General features: G+C 41.0%; 1 protein-coding gene across 1 annotated transcript in view; it reads right to left on the bottom strand.

Annotated features, from left to right (window-relative positions):
• Positions 1-19,363, bottom strand: part of LOC129020592 (zinc finger protein 430) — a 97,996-nt gene that overhangs the window by 28,019 nt on the left and 50,614 nt on the right. Inside the window, 1 exon segment of the mRNA XM_063657749.1 lies at positions 2,109-2,124. Within this exon segment, the coding sequence (XP_063513819.1) occupies positions 2,109-2,124 (16 nt within the window).

The following is a 19,363-nucleotide window of genomic DNA, read 5'->3' as shown; positions in this document are numbered from 1 at the left end:
AGACGATGCTGGAGACCATTATCCTTAGGAACCTAAAACAGAAACAGAAAACCAAATGCATGTTCTCATTGATAAGAGCTAAATAATAAGAACACATGGACACAAAGAGGAGAACAACAGACACTGAGGCCTAGTTGAGAATAGACAATGAGAGAACAAAAGAAACAGAAAACGTACCTGTTTGGTGTTATGCTTAGTACCTCAGTGACAAAATAATCTACACCAAACTCCCATGACACAATTTTACCTACATAATAAAGCTGCACATGGATCCCTGAACCAAAAAGAAAAGTTGAAAGAAAAAAAAAATCCATGCTTGGGGAAGAATGCAATGTAAGTGGAAGGAGTTGTTTGTTCTACAGATAGTGGCCCAGGTGGGGCTGGACTCTGATTTATTTCTGTGCCCATGCAGGTAGATGAGATTATGAACAGGTGGCCCAGAACTCTAGGTTACTGGGGAAAACAGTTTGCTGCTGCAGATTCACTGTCTGGGGGTTGGAATATGCCAGGAGACTTGACACTTTTGTGGGTTTTTGTCAAGAAACACTAAAATCAACAATGCTGTGGTGAAATTCCTGAGGGTGGTGCCTAGTCCTGGGAGTGGTGTGCGCATGTCAATGTCTAGTGGGCATGTTTGGGAGTGGGTGGGAATCCTGTGGTGGCAGCTGTGGGAAAAGGGGGTCTGTCATCAGAGCTCCTTTCCTCTAAGTTTTCATCCTCTCTCTCCCTGGGAGGAGGCCTGGGATCCCAGGACAACGGGCAGTGTGAAAGCCTGTGTACAGGAGAGCAGAGCCTCCCATTTCCAGATACCAAGAGTTTTATTCCAGGACAGGCCTCTGTGATATCTTTCTTCCGGCACCAAATCTGTAGTTTGCTTAACACCAAGCAATTCTCCAACAGTAACTCAATGTCTAACATTTCAATTCTGACACCACCCAGAGTCAGCACAGACCCTGATTCAGGGCTCAGTCTCACAACATTGCCCTCATTGCAGATGCCAGTCACAAACCCCATAGGCCCATCTATGCTTCTGAGCTACTGTTTAAAAATGGGGGACTCCTACAAACTTCCTCAAGTTCAATAATTAGATCAAGCTACTCACAGAACTCAGCAAAACACTGTAGTTATGTTTACTAGTTTATTATAAAAAGTACAACCCAGGAAAAGTCAAATGGAAGAAATGTACATGACCAAGAAAAGAGGTGGGGAACAATGAAGCACAAACATAATCTAGGTAAATAGATGTGATTAATAAAATCCTTCATCCTTTGTGTTCTCTAGAAAGTTTATGGAAAGAAACACCCTTCCCATTATGACTTAGATGGTGCTCTCTTTTCTTATTTATCACACAGCCAGACACAGACTCTGTCAGAGGCGTATGGAACCAGAGCAACTCCATTTGGAATAGAGGCTGAGTAAAAATAAGGCTGAGACCCACTGGGCTGCATTTCCAGATGGTTAGGCATTCTAACTCACAAGATGAGATAGGAGGTCAGCACAAGATACAGGTCATAAAGACCTGGCTGATAACACACGTTGCAGTATAGAAGCTGGATAAAACCCACCAAAATTAACATGGTAATGAGAGTGACCTATGGTCATCCTCTCTGCTACACTCCCACCAGTGCTATGATAGCTTATAAATGCCATGGCAAAGTCTGGAAGTTATCTTATAGCAGTTTAAAAAGGAAAGGCACAGGCCAGATGCAGTGGCTCACGCCTGTAATCTCAGCACTTCGGGAGGCTGAGGTGGGTGGATCACGAGGTCAACAGATTGAGACCATCCTGGCCAACATGGTGAAACCCTGTCTCTACTAAAAACACAAAAATTAGCTGGGCGTGGTGGCACGTGCATGTAGTCTCAGCTACTCGGGTGGCTGAGGCAGGAGAATCGCTTGAACCCGGGAGGCGGAGGTTGCAGTGAACTGAAATCATGCCACTGCACTCCAGCCTGGCAAAACAGTGCGAACCTGTCTCAAAAAAAAAGGAGAGGCATAAATATTCCACCCCTTGTTTAGCATATAATCAAGAAATAACCATAAAAATGTGCAACCATCAGTCCTCAGGACTGCTCTGCCTATGGAGTAGTCACTCTTTTATTGCTTTACTTTCTTAATAAACTTGCTTTCACTTTATGAACCTGCCCTGAAGTCTTTCTTGAGCGAGATCCAAGAACCCTCTCTTGGGGTCTGGATCAGAACTTCTTTCCAGTAACATCTTTCTGGCAACCACAAAGGGACTATACTCTGACCCAAAGGAAAATCATCTGTGTGCACCAACTGGCTGACTTTGGGTGACTGGGGTGCATATACCTGGGTAAACCTCTCAGTAAAATCCAACTCAGCAAGAACTGGTTTGACACTACGGGATATTCATTGCTATTCTCTTTGGATTAATCTGTCTTGCACTCCTTGCTGATGGCTATGGGTGACAGAATTAGGCATCTACAGGACCATGGGACATGGGGATCTTTTTCTTCTCCAAAAAGGAAAACTGAAGTGCTAATGGGACTTCTGGAAAAAATCTTTCCTACCAAGAGGCAGCCACCTCAACTTTTTATTATCACTGCAATGGGCAGGTCTTTCTCTGGCCCCCTGAGCTCTTTGCCTTCCCCACCCTGCCACAGGCAATGCTTTTTCTCTCTTTTCCCTTTCTTATCTTTTCTATTACTCAGAGTAACCATCTTGCCCAGAGGCCTCAAGTTGAAACTCCTGATCAGAGGTTGAATTAATGATGACAGGGCCCAACTGGGGCCAAGTTTAAGAGTTGCGTTTGATATTGGTTGCTAAGCAGAGTAGCTAATGTCTGTGTTGTCACACATATTTTGCTATGGCCAGAATAGAAAAAGATAATTTTCCTTTGTGTTGTGGCTTGGCCCCCAGTGCTGTGGTGCAGCCAGCCACGTCACTAGGGCAACCCAGGGGAAGGGAACCCAGAAGCCTGGCATGCTGGCAAAAGGGTACAAATTTCTTACCAGACTTCTGGCCTCTATGTAAACTGATGGAATGAGTGGTAAAAAAATTACTGTTTATCTCCTATGTAAAGTTCTAATTAATTTGGAGATGCATTTGTGAGGTTAGTCTTAAGCTGTAACAAATCTGTTGTACTTTGAGCTATAAATGTCTTTCTGTATGGTTCTGTCATTAAGAGGGGTACCTTAGGATAGAATGCAGGCCTAGGACCCTTTAAGGCTGCTGTTCAGGATGGCCCAGCAAAGTGCTCAGTCATGTCCTTGGAAGCTCGACCTTGTGACCACATGACAGTACTTTCTCTTGGTCTCCACCATCACAGTGGTGGCCCAGGTTCAGGGTTCCATTCTCAGCTTAGGGAATGAGGACTTTCTTGTTTGATATTTGGGTGAGCTTTACCATTTGTTGATTCTCTTCCCCTCCAGGAACCATCTTGAATTCTCCTTTTTCAGAACACCTGTGAAGTTACTTTGGTAAAATTCAAAAGCCAGAGATATTGGCTGTTTGACCTGACTAACGCCTGGTAATAAGAAATTTAAAAGGATTTTTTAAAAGAGCACTATGTTTAAAAGTCAGCTTAATTAAAAGCAGGTATTCAAGCTCTAACAGCCTGGGACTCCTTGGGAAAAACAGAAGAGACACTATAGACCCTGTTTTGGGAAACACCTCTTTTTCCTCATGAAACCCCAGGAATTGGAAGTGAATAGATCCTTCTCAAAATCTAAGTTTATCTTCTGTTTTGCATTGCATTATCTGATGTTTTTTACTTTTGGGGGTATCACGAATTACTTCACATTATAAAAGAACTTTGGCATGTAATAACTGGGCGAGAAATATACTTTTGGAATGGCTAAGGGCAGTTATGGGGAAAAACTCAGCTCTTCACATTTGGATCAGAGAAACATACTCTGGACCACTTAGGAAGTATGGAGGTGTACCCATGTCCCACTGAGAAATAAGACATCCCTTGGGATGAACTGATTCTCTCCTTTTTAGATACAAGATCTGATGTAAAAATGGGAGCCTTAATTTAGGGGGATCCATTTTGTTGTCCAGCTCTGTTTACTTATTAAGCCATAGAAACTACATGCTTTCCTGGTCGTGGGCTAGTAATCCAATTAAGAAACTGACAAAGAAAAACCTTACAACTACTGAATCTTCTGTCTGTGTGTGTGATATAAAAAAACTCTGATTAATTGGTTTAAAAATAATAAGAGCTTAAATCAAATATTTTGTCAGAAAAGTAAAAAGTGCAATGCCTTTTAGTTCATGTGACAAGTAATCTTTTCAAAATAAAAAGTTTAAAAGATCAATGGGAAAATAAAAATGTCTTCAAAATATAAACCATTTGATCTAAATTATATAGGTCAGATATTAGATTTGCCAAATACTTTAAGGTCATAAATTGGTTCTTTGACTTTTAAAAATTGTTCAATTTACCTATCTTGAAGCCAGTAGATTCTAAATAAGGCCTTGGGACATATGGAATTAGCCATGTCCCCTAAATATACAAAGGTTATAAAGAAGAGAAATTTCATATAAGAAAATTTGTTGTATAGTAAATTATTATCCTAAAATAAAATGACTGGTTATTTAAAAAGATGGATGTTTAGGACAAATCAGAGAGTCCAAACATATTATAGATGGTCTGTATAAGTCATGAAATAATTCACTAAAGGAAATTTATGCAAGAAATATTGTACAATTTAAAGGTTACTAGGCCTCTTAAAGACTTCTCAAAATGCCACTATGACTGTTCACTGTACAACTTGCCTGCTTTACAGCTAGGTAAGGCCTGGGACACATCAAGTTAGCCACACCCCCTAACTATTAATACACTGGAGTCAGACCTTATATACACTTGTGTCTGTGTCCTGGACTCCAGGCCTAGTACATAATTAAAATCCCTTACTTACCAAGGGTTTCATCAAAAGCAAAAGTTGCTAAGAGTTAACATTGTAACATGTAACTTTGACTACTAAAAAACAGTTTTACATGCAAGGTATGCAGAGAAAGTGAAATGTGTTTTTGATAAAAGATTATAAGAAGACATGGAAATGTGGACTTTTGCCTGGATTAAAAGGTTAAAGGATTGTTTCAAATTAGAATAAAACTGAAGGTTTAAACAAATTGTGAAAGATGTGCTAAAATTTAATTGCAAAAGAGATTCTGTGTGTGAACATACAAAGTTAAATGGGTATTATTCAGTTTTTCTATAAATTGAACATTGAGATAAAAACAACAGGTTTCTCTGAAAGCACTGATCTACTCTTTAACAACAAGGACTTTGTAAAGAGTTATAAAACGTTTATAAGAATATTACCTTATGGTCAAATACTAAAATTGGATAGGTTTGTCTATAAAGATTAAGAATTGGGTTTGACATCAATAATACACAAATATAATAGTAAAGTTTGGCTCATTTAGTATAAAAAAATCACATAGAAAACACTGTCAAATGTGAAATCATGTTTGACTATTTTTGGACTGTTTTTCTAAATGTTACTGGTATGTGTTCCAAAATTATGAGAAACTCCTGTAATTCTAATGACTAAGTGTATATCATTAATAATCACAATTGTTACATAAAATTATTGTATGCCACAGAGCTAACCAAATTTCCTTGTCAATCATGTTTTTTTTTTTTTTTTACTGAGACTGCCCTAAGACTTTCCCATCCAGACAATCATCTTGTGTTGATCCTCTTCAAAAGATGATTTATAGTTAACTTAAGACTTTGACAGATGTTCTCAAATGCAAGTTTGTTGTAACTTTAGAAACTGTGACATTAGAATAGAGAGAAAACTTTCAGTATTCATGGAGAACTGAAATGTTCATGACTATCAAACAGAATAGGAATTAACTGAATGGACTGAACTAATAGAAGACTGAAGTTATATTTTTTGACTTTGCATAAAATGTCACTGATCCTTTGTTTTGTTTTTCAGGGTCAAGAAGACTCTGACTAGTTAGGCAAAAATATCATCACCCCTATTCAGCATGAAGTAGTTACAGTAAATGAATCTTCATCCCTGTACAACTCTTAGGATTAAGTGTGCCCATGTTAAAAAGAAGGGGGAGATGTCAGAGGCATATGGAACCAGAGCAAATCTATTTTGAATAGGGGCTGGGTAAAATAGGGCTGAGACTGACTGGGCTGCATTCCTGGATGGTTAGGCATTCTAAGTAACAGGATAGGATAGAAGGTCAGCACAAGATACAAGTCATAAAGACCTTGCGGATAAAACAGGTTGCAGTAAAGAAGTCAAATAAAACCTACCAAAACCAAGATGTGACGAAAGTGACCTCTGGTCACCCTCACTGCTACACTCTTACCAGTGTCATAACAGTTTACAAATGCCATGATAACATCAGAAGTTCCTGTATATGGTCCAAAATTGGGAGGCATAAATAATCCACCCCTTGTTTAGCATATAATCAAGAAATAAGCATAAAAATGGGCAACCAGCAGCCCTCGGCACTGCCCTGCCTATGGAGTAAGCCATTATTTTATTCCTTTACTTTCTTTTCTTTTCTTTTTTTTATTTTATTATTATTATACTTTAAGTTTTAGGGTACATGTGCACAATGTGCAGGTTAGTTACATATGTACACATGTGCCATGCTGGTGTGCTGCACCCATTAACTCGTCATTTAGCATTAGGTATATCTCCTAAAGCTATCCCTCCCCCCTATTCCTTTACTTTCTTAATAAACTTCCTTTCACTTTACTGTGTGGACTCACCCTGAATTTTTTCTTGAGTGAAATCAAGAACTCTGTTGTGGGGCTTGAATTGGGACCTTGTTCTAGTAAGAACTCTGCACATTTTCTTCTTTTTCCCATTAAAAGATTCAGCTGAATTTGTCTTCAGTGGTCTAAATAAAATTTTTCACAGGCCCCAGAACTTTAAACTATTCTCAGTCTGAGTCAACACAAAACCTCTTTCTATGTCTCTTCTAAGAACACGCTGTCTTCACGGTAAAACATTCTCTGATTTAAAATCTGAATTTTCACCCTTCATTTGCCATTCCCCTCCCACCTTCTTTCTAATCTTGCTTGCCGCTCCCTAGGAAAGAAAGCCCTTGTTTGCCTAAACTATGCAATCCTTAAAATTTTTATAGTTGGTACTTTTTCCTGTTGCAATACTCCTTTGGAATTCATTTTCTTTCTTTTTTTTTTTTTTTACATAAACCTAACTTTGTTTGATATTCCAAAGCCTAGAAACTGCCTCAAAACAATAACAACTTTATCATCAGTAAGACCCTCTCAGTCCCCTTTCATCTTAACATTTGCCTGTGGGTCCCCAGCTTTCCAGGGCTCTGTCAGCAGAAAGGCTTCTTCCATGGCTGGGGTGAGCAGGCTGGACATCTGTAGGAGAGCATCCCCAGAAATAAACTAGCTGGTCCTTTAATAACCTCCTTTTGTAGGCTCAATATTAGCCTTAGCTCTGAGACACTGGGCTCAAGCTTTAATTTCCATGTTAGAGTTACTTATTTGGTTTTTGAAACTACGTGTTTGAAAAATCCAGCAAAATTACTCAAACACAGTGTTCATATAAGGGAAGGAAATTTTGAGGTACTTACATTTTATACCTCAATAAGAAAAGCAAAAGTATCTACTCCTTTACGATAATATATCTATTATTGTATTATTTTCATTAAAAATCATGTAGTAAACAATTAGTCATATGGGAACACTTCTAGGTGGTACCAAGTTTCATCTCATAAAATGTAGCATGAAACTCAGAAATCAAGATAACAGGATTTGAACAGAGATATTCACTGTCACAAATTTACCCCGCAGATAGAGGAACTGATGTTTTCATGAATCTATGTTTACTCACCAATTATCTACCACATTTTCTTATGGACATGTATTCATTTTCTACAGCCAAAATAGATAGAGATTTTCCCTATTCTTTTCCTCGGTAGCTAGCATTCTAAAAGCTAAGCCTTGAAATTCTGTTTGAATTCACCTAGCCATAAAAAAAAACACACCTGAGAAAACTTTTAAACTCACTCTGGGAAAGAAAAAGGTAAATGAGAATTTTTAACAAATGGAATATATAATTAAGCATTAATTTCTTTTTCTAAAACCCATCTCTTTTATGCCCTTTGTAAATATTTTCCTGCTGGCTGGGCGTGGTGGCTCACACCTGTTATCTCAGCACTTTGGGAGGCCAAGGCAGGCAGATCATCTGAGGTCAGGAGTTTGAGACCAGCCCGGCCAGCTGAGGCAGGAAAATCACTTGAACCCAGGAGGTGGAGGTTGCAGTGAGCCGAGATCGTACCACTGCACTCCAGCCTGGGCAACAAGAGTGAAGCTGTCTCAAAAAAAAAAAAAAAAAAAAAAAGTTCCTACCTTTCAAGCCCAATATAATGCAATTTACAGCAAAAAAACTGAGGTCAAAATAAGTGAACAAATCTCTTCAAGGTGACAAATCCAGAAGTGGCAGTGATGGTTAAATAACAGATGTGTGTGACTCATGTTTCAAGTCAAGCCATTCAGTCACTTGAGAGTTTCTTCCACCCACTCCTGCTCACTTATGTGCTCAAGAAGCACCCATTCAGGAGACACTGCAGTATTTCTCGGTGGCTGCTCCAGAGGCATTTTACTTTGCAAGTTCTTACACCATCTCAGTTAACCTTGCTGATGGCTATGGGTGACAGAATTAGGCATCTACAGGACCATAGGACATGGGGATCTTTTTCTTCTCCAAAAGGGAAAACAAGTGCTAATGGAACCGCTGGAAAAAATCCTGACTGCCGGAGTCAGGTTTTTTGTGGGTTTTTTGTTGTTGTTGTTTGATTTTTTTTTCTTTTTTGGTCTTTTGGGACACTATTTTTTCTGTCACAATTTTTTTTTCTTTTTAACACCATTTTTTCTTTCACTATATTTATTTCATTATATTTCTGCCCCCTTAGACAATCCAGGAGGCGGATGTTATTTCTGTGTTTTCCCTTCAGTACCAACATCTGATTACCTTTTCAAAATAAGAGTACACTAGAACCTTCCTCTCTGCCCCAGGGATCCACTTGCTCCCTTGAGAGGATACACTCCAGACCTCAGGTGGTCCTATGGAAGAAAATAAACCAGAAGCTGATACTCACTAGGCACTTTAGCTGACATAACCACGGTGGATATCTTGGTTTATCCCCAGACAGTACTGAAACCCACAACCAGAAAAAAACTAAAGGGTGGCTGAGGACACATCACCTCATAAAGTTTTCAAAGGAATACCTTGACCCAAAAACATTCTGACAAGATCTTTGTACCTAGAGGAGATACAAGGAGAAGAGGCACAGAGAGATTTTACAATACAGTGTCAGGGGATTATTCTTTGCTTTCTTCTCATGGGAAATAGTTACAAACAGGTAACAAACCTTTTTAAAAGCGTCATTTAATGCTTTGTCAAAAAATAATTAATTAAAATACGGTATAGAAAAGTACACTAAAAGACAAATAGGTGATAACGTGAATTAGGGAGGCATTAGCTGGCATTTGGGAATGCCAGGAGGAACTGGAAATTTAATATCTTACTGCAAGCCAGAGTGAGGCTGGAGATATGGGGGACGGGAGGTTAGATTTAAGACACTGCTTGGGACACAGTTGAAAAATGCACCAGAAAATCAGATCCCCATGGAGTGTGAAAATAATTAAGCGGTGGGAAATTAGACTGAGGTGTCTCTAGTCCCTGGATTCCTACTTTTAAAAAAATCTGGCCGGGCGCGGTGGCTCACGCCTGTAATCCCAGCACTTTGGGAGGCCGTGGAGGACAGACCACCTTAGGTCGAGAGTTCGAGACCAGCCTGACCAACATGCAGAAACCCGTCTCTACTAAAACCACAAAATTAGCCGGGCGTGGTGGTGCATGCCACCTCAGCTACTTGGGAGGCTGAGGCATTGGATCGCTTGAACCCGGGAGGCAGAGGTTACGGTGAGCCAAGATCGCCCCATTGCACTCCAGCCTGGGCAACAAGAGCGAAACTCCGTCTCAAAAAAAAAAAAAATCTAACTGAAGTGCATTTTTAGTAAATTGCTACACTGAGAGAAACAAAATTCATCCTTAACCAACTATAAACTGCCAATTAACATCTAATTACATAACCAGGAAATTTTCACCTTTATTTTACAAATTAAGAAACTATGTATCTGAACCTAACCAATTACTGAATTTGGTTTTCTTCATCATGCTGTTTATAAAAGTCTTTACTTCAAGCCCCGCCCATGAACCACAAATTACAAACCACAGCTGGGTGCTCCACAATTTTTGAATCACTCTTTGATTAAATGCTTTAGTGTTTTAACGGTGACTCCCATACATTTTCAACAGAAGAAAAGAGGAACTGGGAACCTCACGGACCAAAGCTCTTTCCATTCATAAACCCGCACCCCGAGTCAGGATTCTTCCCCGGGGACCCTCCAGTGGTCCCTGCACAATCCGGGAGAGTCGCGCCGCTGCGGGTCCAGAGCTGCCCTGAGAGGGCTCCAGGTCAGGGCCCAGTCACCGCTCAGGGAAAAGACAGGACGCCTGGGGTCCCGCAGTCAGCGCAGCCGCCATCTTATGGCTGAAGGGGACTGAGGCCGAGCTGAGCAAGGAGAACTCGGGGCACAGATTGCAGAGTCGACTGCGGGGAGGCCTAAGTCCCGCCACAGCCACTTCCCACCGGTTACAACCCGCCCCTTCCCCTCTCTCGGGATGTCGGACCCCGCACTCTCACCATTTCTAGGCTTCCAGGGGGTCCTGGCGTCTTAGCTGTGGATCTCCCAATACCTGCAGGTCACAAGGCCACAGAGGCTGGGCCTCTGCGAGCAGAGGACACAGGGCAGTGAAGGCGAGACCTGCGGCTCCAGCTGCAACGAGAGACAAAGGCCCCGCCACATCCCCGAAGCCATCCTGTCCGCTCTAGCTGTGGGCCTGATTGGATGGTTCCCAACCCGGCGTCGCTGATTGGATAACGTTTAAAACCCCACCTTCTCGTGCCCTGAGTGACAGAAGATGTGATCAGATGCTGGGCTAAGTGAAGAAAGGGTGACAGCCTAGGCTGCAGCCTTCTGAGGCAGGGCTTCCTCCCAGAGCTGAGCCAGGCCCACCCCAGAGGGAATTTGCCTTTAAACTTGTGTGTAAAGTCATATGCATTTATAAATAATATATGGCTATTCACAAAGGAAAAAATATAATTTTATAATAACAATTATTTTAAAATTTCAGATTTTATGAGCTTCCTGGCTTCTTTCTGGTTCTTTGAGCAGGCAGGCTGAGATTTTAGAAAGGAGGTAATCTCCGAAATAAAATGTGAGCCACATGTGAATTTTAAATTTTCTAGTAGCCAAACTTGAAAAAGAAACAAGAACAGGTTGAATGATTGTAACAATTTAATTAACCCAATATATCAAAAAAAGTTTCATTTTGATGTGTAAGAAATATGTAATTATTATTAAAGTATATAAATATTTGGAACTAAATCTTTGAAACTAACTCTGTATTTTACCTTTCTAGCATCGCACTTCAGACCAGGCGCCGCACATGGCCGATAACTACCACATTGAAGTGCGGCTCTGATGTCAGCGGTGTGAAGGGCCCAAGCAAACCTTTTCTGCCAGAGGTGAAGGAAGAGCCTCTCCCTACCAACATCTCTCTTCAGTTCCGGGGGTGGAACAGATAGTGGCCAAAGAAAGACGAGAGGGTAGCAGGAATAAAATAATCACAGATAAAGCACTGCTGGATGAGATCACAGGCGCACGCCACCATGCTCGGCTAATTTTTTGTATTTTTGGTAGACACGGGGTTTCACTATGTTGGCCAGCCTGGTCCTGAACTCCTGACCTCGGGTGATCTGCCCGCTTCGGCCTCCCAAAGTGTTGGGATTACAGGCGTGAGCTACCGCGCCCAGCCTCAAAATGTTTTCTTTCTTTCTTTCTTTCTTTTTAAGTCATTTTAAAAAATGATGGGAACATGTCAAAGGGAGCCAGCCTGAAAGAACTCCCAATGGTCCATCCTGGAACAACATAAGCATCCAAATGAATAATTAGAGCACTGACCTATAAAATAAATCAACTCAAATAAATAAATACCCATGCATTTACACTGATACACAAAAAACTTTAAATAAATAAAAAAGAAAAAAGGATAGGGAAATTTTTTTTACAGAATTCCAAATACTAATCAACATAGATAAAATGCTAAAGCAACCATCACAAAACCACCACAGTTATTATTGTATCCAAGGTTAACTGAGGAGTGTAAAAATTGTAAATAACACTTAAAAAATAAGCATTGTATTTGCATAGCACCAAAGTATCTGACTAAATTGTACCCTTCATTTTTAAAGCAACCTATCACTATTAAAAGCAACAATTATGACTCTGTTATTGGATTTATAATATGTAGATATAAAATTGTAAAAGCACCACAAAAGATCAAAGAATAAAATAGAATTGCCCAGGCACGGTGGCTCACGCCTGCAATCCCAGCACTTTGGGAGGCCGAGGTGGGCGGATCAAGAGATCAGGAGTCCGAGACCATCCTGGCTAACCAGGTGAAACCCTGTCTCTACCAAAAATACAAAAACTTAGCTGGGTGTGATGCCGCACGCCTGTATTCCCAGCTACTGGGGGGCTGAGGCACGAGAATTGTTTGAACCCGGGAGGCGGAGGTTGCAGTGAGCCAAGATCGCACCACTGCACTCCAACCTGGCGACAGAAGGAGACTCTGTCTCAAAAAAAAAAAAAAAAAAAAAAAAAAAAAAAAAAAAAAAAAGAGCTGCCTGGTCAACATAATAAGACCCCATCTCTACAAAAAAAATTTAATTAGCCACTGTAGTGGTGTGTACCTCAAGTCCCAGTTACTAAGGAGGCTGAGAGCTAAGAATTTTGAGGTTTGATTGAGCTACACTCTGGCCAAGATGACAGAGCTGTCTACAAATACATACACACATGTGCAAAATATAACACTTTTTTAAAAAGCTTGCAAGTTCTTTTATGATCCCGTGTCTGTGCATTACTGTAATAATATGGATTAGAAGCAGAGTAACTGTATCCAATATGGAGTTTGAGAGAAAACAGAAATATATCATCTGTACTTCAGGTGTCCTGATAAGGATCAGCGGAGGGTTCTGCCCTCTGACTTTATCTCTACTAAATGCATGAGAGGCAGAGTTTTTTTTTTTTTTTTTTTTTTTTTTTCAGATGGAGTCTCGTTCTGTCACCCATGCTGGAGTGCAGTGCCACAATCTCAGCTCACTGCAAGCTCCGCCTCCCGGGTTCACACCATTCTCCTGCCTCAGCCTCCGGGGTAGCTGGGACTACAGGCGCCCGCCACCACGCCCGGCTAATTTTTTGTCTTTTTAGTAGAGACGGGGTTTCACTATGTTGGCCAGGCTGGTCTCTAACTGCTGACCTCATTATCTGCCTGCCTTGGCGTCCCAAAGTGTTGGGATTACAGGCGTGAGCCACCGTGCTCGGGGAGGCAGAGTTTTTAACATAATTTTTTTTTTTTTTTTGAGACGGAGTCTCGCTCTGTCACCCAGGCTGGAGTGCAGTGGCTCAATCTCGGCTCACTGCAACCTCCGCCTCCCAGGTTCAAGCGATTCTCCTGCTTCAGCCTCCAAAGTAGCTGGAACTATGGGCGCGCGCCACCACGCCCAGCTAATTTTTTTTATATTTTTAGTAGAGACTGGGGTTTCACAATGTTGGCCAGGGTGGTCTCGATCTCCTGACCTCGTGATCTGCCTGCCTCGGCCTCCCAGAGTGCTGGGATTACAAGCGTGAGCCACTGCGCCCGGCCAACATAAATGATTTTAACACAAGCAATATTCTGTAATATTAACGGACATAGAGGTTTTCTACTGATTATGATTTTTGAAATTTTTAATGCCCTGGTAGACCAGATAGATCATCTCTGTCAACATCATTTTGTTAATAGCGTTTTCAACCTATTCTGATTCCATCCTCTCTTTTATTTTAAAAAGACATAGATGCTAGAAAACACCATTTCTACTGAAGGCAGAAAAAGCAAACATAAATTTCAATATTTACAAGTCACATTTATGAATATATTTTCTAATTAGGGAGTTACAACTTCAACTTTCAAAGAAAATGGTATGGGCAGCTGGGCACCGTGGCTCACAACTGTAATACCAACACTTTGGGAGGCTGAGGCGGGTGGATCACCTGAGGTCAGGAGTTCAAGACTAGCCTGACCAACATGGAGAAACCCCGTGTCTACTAAAAATACAAAATTAGCCGCACGTGGTGGCGCATTCCTGTAATCCCAGCTACTCAGGAGGCCGAGGCAAGAGAATCGCTTGAACCTGGGAGGTGGAGGTTGTGGTGAGCTGAGATCGCGCCACTGCACTCCAGCCTGGGCAACAAGGGCAAAAACTTCATCTTAAAAAAAAAAAAAAAAAAAAAAAAGGTAAGGGGCAAACATAAATAACATTTTTATTATAAAAAAATTATCCGCTGAGGGTGGTGGCTCACGCCTGTAGTCCCAGCACTTTGGGAGGCCGAGGCGGGTAGATCACGAGGTCAGGAGATCGAGACCACCCTGGCTAACACACTGAAACCCCATCTCTACTAAAAATAGAAAAAATTAGCTAGGCGCCGTGGCAGGCGCCTGTAGTCCCAGCTACTCGGGAGGCTGAGGCAGGAGAATGGCGTGAACCCGGGAGGCGGAGCTTGCAGTGAGCTGAGATCCAGCCACTTCACTGTAGCCTGGGTGACAGAGCGAAACTCTGTCTCAAAAAAAAAATTAAAAAAATTATCCAGTCTCTATATTTTGCAAATTATTTTTCTCTCATCGCTAAGCAATTTCACCTAAACTAATATACAACCAATTTTATAAGTTTAGCTTTTTTTAATAAAATAAAATAATAAAACTGAATTAATTTAAGACAACATGAAAAATTATAGTACATATCACAAGCCCCCATTCAGGTAACGTATTAACCATGAAGATCTGCTAAATGGCAAATGTCACATTTTCAGATAGTTTTGTGATAACCAGAAAAAAATTTATCTATTAGCAATTTTCATAACGAAATAAGAAAAAATGACACTTGAAATATTATAAAATATTTAAATTATCTCATGTATTAAGATATCATAAATTCAACAAATTGTAAAATATTATAAATATACTAGGGGTTCTCCAAACTGAAAAATAAGAAGCAAAATAATTTATCATTAAAAATTGGCTCTTTTTTTGTTTTAAAAATGAAGTTTAAGGCTGATCATATGCAGAACACAACTGGATCCCTACCTATACTAATACAGTTACAATTTGACACGAGATTTGGGTGGGGATACAGAGTCAAACGATATCATTCTGCCCCTGGCCCCTCCCAAACCTCATTCCCTTCTCACATTTCAAAAGACAATCATCCCTTCACATCAGTCCCCCAAATTCTTAACCAATTTCAGCATTAACACAAAAGTCCAGTTTAAAGTCTTGTCTGAGACAAGGCAAGTCTCTTCCACCTATGAGTGTGTAAAATCAAAAACAAGTTAGTTACTTTCAAGATACAATGGATGTGCAGGCACTGGGTAAATGTTCCTCTTCCAAAAGGGAGAAATTTGCCAAAGCAAAAGGGCTCCGGGTCTATCAAACTCCAAAACCCAGCAGGGCAGTCATTAAATCTTAAAGTTGCAAAATAATCTCCTTTGACTTGGTGTCTCACATCTAGGCCACTTTGATGCAAGGGGTGAGCTCCCAAGGCCTTAGGCAGCTCCACCCCTGTGGCTCTGCAGAGTACAGCCCCTGCAGCTGCTTTCACAAGCTGGCATTGAGTGCCTATGGCTTTTCCATCCAACTCATACAAACTTATTTAACCTTAATCACTTTCTAAAATTGCTGTTCTCTGCCAGGCACTGTGGCTCACACCTGTAATCCCAGCACTTTGGGAGGCTGAGGCCAGCAGATCACAAGGTCAGGAGATCAAGACCATCCTGGCCAACATGGTGAAACCCCATCTCTACTAAAATACAAAAAAAAAAAAAAAAGAATCACATTGCAGGTTAGGGCTTACCCTATACATTTTGATAAAAACTAAATTCAGTCTAAATCAAGGCAAAAGAACCATATAGGGGTAATATTTTTATATCTCATTGGAATTAAGTTAATGTAAACACGAAGCAGATTATAATAAGATATGTTATAAGGCCTAGAGAAAATAAGAAAGTAGCTGGGTGCGGTGGCTCATGCCTGTAATCCTAGCACTTTGGAAGGCCAAGGTGGGCAGATCACGAGGTCAGGAGTTCAAGACCAGCCTGGCCAACATGGTGAAACCCCATCTCTACTAAAAATAAAAAAAAATTAGCTGGGCGTGGTGGCGGGTGCCTGTAGTCTCAGCTACTCAGGAGGCTGAGACAGAAGAATTGTTTGAACCCGAGAGGCAGAGGTTGCAAGTGAGCTGAGATCAAGCCATTGCACTCCAGTCTGGGCGACAGGGCAAGACTCCGTCTCAAAAAAAAAAAAAGAAAGTAACTGCAAAAACATAAACAATCACTATAGAAATTTAAATATTATATAGGAAGTATCTAATATAAAAGAAAGCAGTAAAGGAAGAATAAAAATATGCTGGGCACGGTGGCTCACACCTATAATCCCAGCACTTTGGGAGGCTGAGGTGGGTGGATCACCTGAGGTCAGGAATTCAAGACTAGCCTGGCCAACATGGTGAAACCCCGTCTCTGCTAAAAATACAAAAATTAGCCAGGCATGGTGGTGGGTGCCTGTAATCCCACCTACTCGGGAGGCTGAGGCAGGAGAAGTGCTTGAACCCAGGAGGTGGAAGTTGCAGTGAGTGGAGATCATGCTACTGCACTCCAGCCTGGGTGATAGAGTGAGACTTTGTCGCAAAAAAAAAAAAGAAAAAGAAAAAAAAAATACATGAAACAAATAAAAAGCAAAAAGCAGGCCAGGCACGGTGGCTCACACCTGTAATCCCAACACTTTGGGAGGCTGAGGCAGGCGGATCACAAGGTCAGGAGATCGAGACCATCCTGGCTAACATGGTGAAACCCCTCTCTACTAAAAATACAAAAAATTAGCCGGGTGTGGTGGCGGGCACCTGTGGTCCCAGCTACTCTGCAGGCTGAGGGAGAAGAATGGTATGAACTCGGGAGGCGGAGCTTGCAGTGAGCCGAGATAGCGCCACTGCACTCCAGCCTGGGTGACAGAGCAAGACTAAATCTCAAAAAAAAAAAAAAAAAAAAAGCAAAAAGCATAATGGCCAATGCAAATCCAACTATATTGATAATATCATTGGCTATGAATGGGTTAAATAATTAAATCCAATGGCCGAGATTGTCAGATCAGAAACTTTCATACCTGAACTTAAATAATAGAAAAACTAGACAGAATATCAGCAAGAAAATATAACACATGAACAACACTGTTAACAAATATAAAGAGCCTTCTACAGAAATCACCACTCAAGATTAGAAGTACACATAGGTGGCCGGGCACGGTGTCTCATGCCTGTAATCCCAGCACTTTGGGAGGCCGAGGCGGGTGGATCACCTGAGGTGGGGAGTTCAACACCAGCCTGGCCAAGATGATAAAACCCCATCTCTACTAAAAATACAAAATTAGGCCAGGCACGGTGGCTCATGCCTGTAATCCCAGCACTTTGGGTGGCCGAGGCGGGCGGATCACGAGGTCAGGAGATCGAGACCATCCTGGCTAACACGGTGAAACCCCGTCTCTACTAAAAATATAAAAAAATTAGCCGGGCATGGTGGCGGGAGCCTGTAGTCCTAGCTACTCGGGAGGCTGAGGCAGGAGAATGGCATGAACCCGGGAGGTGGAGCTTGCAGTGAGCCGAGATAGCGCCACTGCACTCCAGCCTGGGTGACAGAGTACGACTCTGTCTCAAAAAAACAAAACAAAACAAAACAAAATTAGCCGGGCATGGTGGCAGGTGCCTGTAATCCCAGCTACTCGGGAGGCTGAGGCAGGAGAATAGCTTGAACCCAGGAGGCAGAGGTTGCAATGAGCCAAGATCGTGCCACTGCACTCCAGCCCAGGTGACAGAGTGAGACTCCATCTCCAAAAAAAAAAAAAAAAAAAAAGAAGTACTCATAGGTTATTCTTCAGGATAGATCATATGGTAGGCCATACAGCAAGGAAACATCAATAAATTAAAAGGATAAACATAATCCAAAGTATGTTCTCTGACTTTCATAGAAGGAAATTAAAAATAAATAAATGCAGAAAGTTTGAGAAACTCACATATATGTGGAAATAAAACATTTCTAAGTAACTAATGTGTCAAAGAAAAAAAAACAAAATTTGAAAATATTTTCAGATGAATGAAAATGAAGCCACAACCTATCAAACATATGAGATGGAGCAAACTGTTCAGAGAAATTCATAGCAGTAAACACCTACATAAAACATAAACAATTTAGAATCAATAACCTATTTTTTGGCAAAAATATTTAAGGACAAATTAACTACTCATTATACCTGGGAAAAAGAGTATCAGTTTGGGCAAGCAAAAGTCATGTAGTATGTATGAGAAAAAACTGAGGAGTGAGGTGCTTGTAGGATTAGGGCTTTGAAAATTGTCCACATATGTCTAAGAATCCAGAAGCTCATAAGCATGTTCAGGGTCAGTCAAGGGCCAGGCAAATGCTCAGAAAGACCTAAGAAGATGTTATCTCTCATCTCTGCTTTACCCTCAATCTCTAAACATGCAAGAAGAGAAGACAGTGGCAAAGTTGTAATCTTCCTAGCTGTGTAAACCCAGCTGCAAGAATTAGGAAATGTGTATTTGAGGTGAGCAGGCATTTGAGGTAAATCTCTTTCAAATCACTAGTTCGCATTAAGCTAAAGAAACAGATTTTTACTGCCAAACACAACAAAAAACAGTATTTAAAAAAAATAACTTTTAGCCTGTAATCCCAGCACTTTGGTAGACTGAGGCAGGTGAATCACGAGGTCAGGAGTTCAAGACCAGCCTGGCTAAGATGATGAAACCCCATCTCTACTAAAAATACAAAAATTAGCCAGGCGTGGTGGCAGATGCCTATAATCCCAGCTATTTGGGAGCCTGAGGCAGGGAATTGCTTGAACCCAAGAGGCGGAGGTTGCAGTGAGCCGAGATCACACTACTGCACTCCAGCCTGAGCGACAGAGCAAGACTCCATCTCAAAAAAAAAAAAATAATAATAATAATAATAATAATTTTGAAAACTAAACACAAAAGTACAAGTTAAAATAAGCAGCAACAAAAACCCAAAGGATAAGAGTACATATGATTTTATGGTTTTTATATTATAGTAGAACAATGTCCAGTTTTCAGCAGCAATAAGATACAAGGCATGCAAAGAAATAAGAAAATATGGCCTATGAATAAGTAACAGATATGAACAGAAAAAGTCCTAG

Source organism: Pongo pygmaeus, chromosome 20 (assembly GCF_028885625.2).
Source record: "Pongo pygmaeus isolate AG05252 chromosome 20, NHGRI_mPonPyg2-v2.0_pri, whole genome shotgun sequence".
Lineage (NCBI taxonomy): Eukaryota > Metazoa > Chordata > Mammalia > Primates > Hominidae > Pongo > Pongo pygmaeus.
This window is presented reverse-complemented; position numbering and strand designations above follow the sequence as displayed.